This window comes from Punctularia strigosozonata (genome assembly GCF_000264995.1).
Source record: "Punctularia strigosozonata HHB-11173 SS5 unplaced genomic scaffold PUNSTscaffold_124, whole genome shotgun sequence".
NCBI classification, from domain to species: Eukaryota; Fungi; Basidiomycota; class Agaricomycetes; order Corticiales; family Punctulariaceae; genus Punctularia; species Punctularia strigosozonata.
The window spans coordinates 1-2,598 of record NW_006767556.1 but is presented as its reverse complement, the minus strand read 5'-3'; the positions used below and the strand labels follow the sequence as shown (position 1 = coordinate 2,598).

Here is a 2,598-nt window from a genome sequence, read left to right as displayed (position 1 = left end):
AGCCGCAGCGATAGTCATCATGCTAACTTCTCCCTCAGCATGAGGCGATGCAGGGGGTGCCGTGCTTGTCGATGCTGCCGGTTGGTCCGTAGCTCTAACACGGGCCGGTGGCGCAAACTGTGCTGGTGTCGAAGGCCTACCAAAGTACTTGGATCGGCACACAGTGGATCGGTGGCCCGTCTTGTGGCAGTGATTGCATACATCACGCTCGTGGTTGCCATCCCGCTTGATGTGGTCCTTGGATCCGCAGCCATAACACTTCCCTCGCATGAAGTCGATGTAGGACTGGACGGTTCGCGTGGCATCAATGTCCATGGCCATGGGATCACGGGCTGGCGTGTGGGAGACTGTGGATGATGCAAAAGGGGCTTGGATGCGAACCCCCCTCTTCTCGGCTTGTCGCTGCCGTATACGTCGATCGAGCGTAGCGGCAGAGTTCATGCAGTTATCGAGCGTCTCGATGGGTAGCGAGCTCTTAGAAAGGTCGTCCTTCATGCTGTCAGACAGACCATCCCAAAAGCGTGACAGGAGGTCTTCCTTGCTGTACTCGGTTTGACCTTGTATTTCTCTGAACTCAGAGATATACTCAGCGACCGTTCCCTTGCCTTGGGTCAGGTGCTTCATCCTGTCCTGGGCTTCCGCTTTGGCATTCAAGGTGACGAAGCGTTCTTGGAAAGCCGTTTTGAAGGTATCCCAATCGTTGCCAAAGATGGGTTCCTTCTTGGCGTAGGCTTCCTGATAAGGGGCTGCCCATGTAGCTGCTCGTCCCTTCATGAACGATAATGCCGTGATGATCCACTCTACCGGTCTTGGTAACCAGGAGCCATCTGGTTGAGGGTCGCTCATCGCTTCCTCCTGGGCTCTGGCCCATATTTCAAAGGCCGCCATGAAGGAACGTGCCGTGTTGCGGTCCCCATCGTAGGCAGACGGCTTCTGGGTGATATCCTTTCTCTTATTGATCTGTGTGACTGTCTGACTGCGAGAAAGGGCTTGGGCTAGAACGGTGGCTACATCTTGCAGAGTGAAGGTTTGTGGTGCTGCTGGTGGCGGGTTGGCCGCTGCGTTACCGGTCCCTTGGTTACTCATGGTGATCGGTGGTGTGGGTGTACGTGGGGTTACTTCGATTGGTGTCTGAGGCCTAGGGCTTAGAGTGATGACTACTGATGCTGGTGGTGATGGTGAGGGCGCTCGAGAGTCTGGTAACGGGTAAAGGTGCGGTGGAATAGGTTGAAAACGATCTAAATCGTCGGTGATGGAGTTAAACCGGTTTGGACACGGTTGTTCGTCACAGTCACACCAAGTCTTTTGTTCCCTATCCCAGTTGACTACTTCCTTGTCCTCGGTATCCCAGGCGTGCACACGTCTAGTGCAATCAACCGCTTCTTCTTCTGATGAATCCGACGATTCTAGTAGTTCTCGGGCGGAGATTCGTCCCGTAGAAGACGTGGTGACTAGTTACCCCAGCCTCCGTTATCGCCCCAGCCACCTGTGTCGTCAGATGGAGGGAGAATTTGGAATCCGCTTGTTGGTGTGTAATGAATTTTGAATCGACGGATGATGTCAACTGCCGCGTCTCCTAGGCGTACTAGAACCACCAATATCGGTATGATGGCAATGACGATAAGGATTTGGACGAAGGTGATGGACACAGTAAAGGATACGGATGCGTCCATTCACTGGAGGATTTCTCGGACTAGGCGATGTCGGAACCGAAGTGGTCGTTTGACCGTCCGACGAGGTGCGTCCCAACGACGTGGAGTGCGGAGTTTATCGGATGGACGGAGAGGACGATGGGAGCGGACTCGTGGACTGCTACGAGTAGATCGAAGGCGGTGTGTGGGTGCTATGGTGGCGGTGTGCGCGACTCTAGGCCGCGTCCTTTCACAGAGGACTTTGAGCTCAGATGCAGTGCGACGGTGACGGTCTACCTCAGCCTCCTCGGCCTATTGGTTGTCACTTTTCGGCAACGAAATGCCTCCGATCGGTTACTAGTCGCGACTTGCCCAGGTATACGGATACTGCCCAATGCAGAGGCCCCCCTTAGAACTTTAGCAGGATCAAAGACGCTGGTTGGTAACAGCCGCCTAAGGTACCCAGCAAGACCGTTCGGTTAAGACCGGCCTTACAGCCACAGGTTGAATCTGGGCTCTAAAGCGGAGAGTTACGTATCGCTGGCTTAGCGTTGACGTTCGCGACCGCGTCTATGCGGAGCTACGGCTATCACTATCTCACGAGGCGCGTACGGAGCAGGTACGGCGGCGCGAGCAGAGATCTCGACCTAATGTGACGAGCGACGTGCAGAGGAACGCCCGTTGGGGTTACCAACTACTTAGACAGCCGGAATGTCCAAGTAATCGGGTAGAGTCGGTAGGAAAGGCAGCGTCGTCGGCACTTACTATAGGCAAGAGTACACGCGAAGAAAGAGGAGCTGAGCTCGACTCAAGGTCACTGGACACGAGGTCGACAGCGACGCAATGGACACCTAATGGACTCAAGGTCACACACTAAGTCCCCAAGACACAAGTTAGCATAGTATCTAATACAGAGACGGTTACTCACCTAAGTCCCCAAGACACAAGAGGTCGAGATGGGGACTTA

General features: G+C 54.5%; 2 protein-coding genes across 2 annotated transcripts; one reads left to right on the top strand and one right to left on the bottom strand.

Moving 5' to 3' along the window:
* Positions 1–12: 12 nt before the first annotated feature.
* On the bottom strand, positions 13–624 carry PUNSTDRAFT_78417 (uncharacterized protein; the record flags this gene model as incomplete). The annotated part of the gene is made up of 1 exon (XM_007389414.1): positions 13–624. A coding segment is annotated over one exon (612 nt), but the record flags the coding sequence as incomplete, so codon positions are not given.
* A 995-nt stretch (positions 625–1,619) lies between these two features.
* PUNSTDRAFT_123299 (uncharacterized protein) lies at positions 1,620–2,569 on the top strand. The gene has a single exon (XM_007389413.1). It carries the CDS (start codon positions 1,701–1,703, stop codon positions 2,112–2,114), a length of 414 nt encoding a protein of 137 aa, XP_007389475.1. The 5' UTR covers positions 1,620–1,700; the 3' UTR covers positions 2,115–2,569.
* Positions 2,570–2,598: the final 29 nt, after the last annotated feature.

Excerpts from the sequence above, each read along its gene's own strand:
- PUNSTDRAFT_123299 (XM_007389413.1), top strand. The coding sequence starts at position 1,701 with ATGTCGGAACCGAAGTGGTCGTTTGACCGTCCGACGAGGTGCGTCCCA.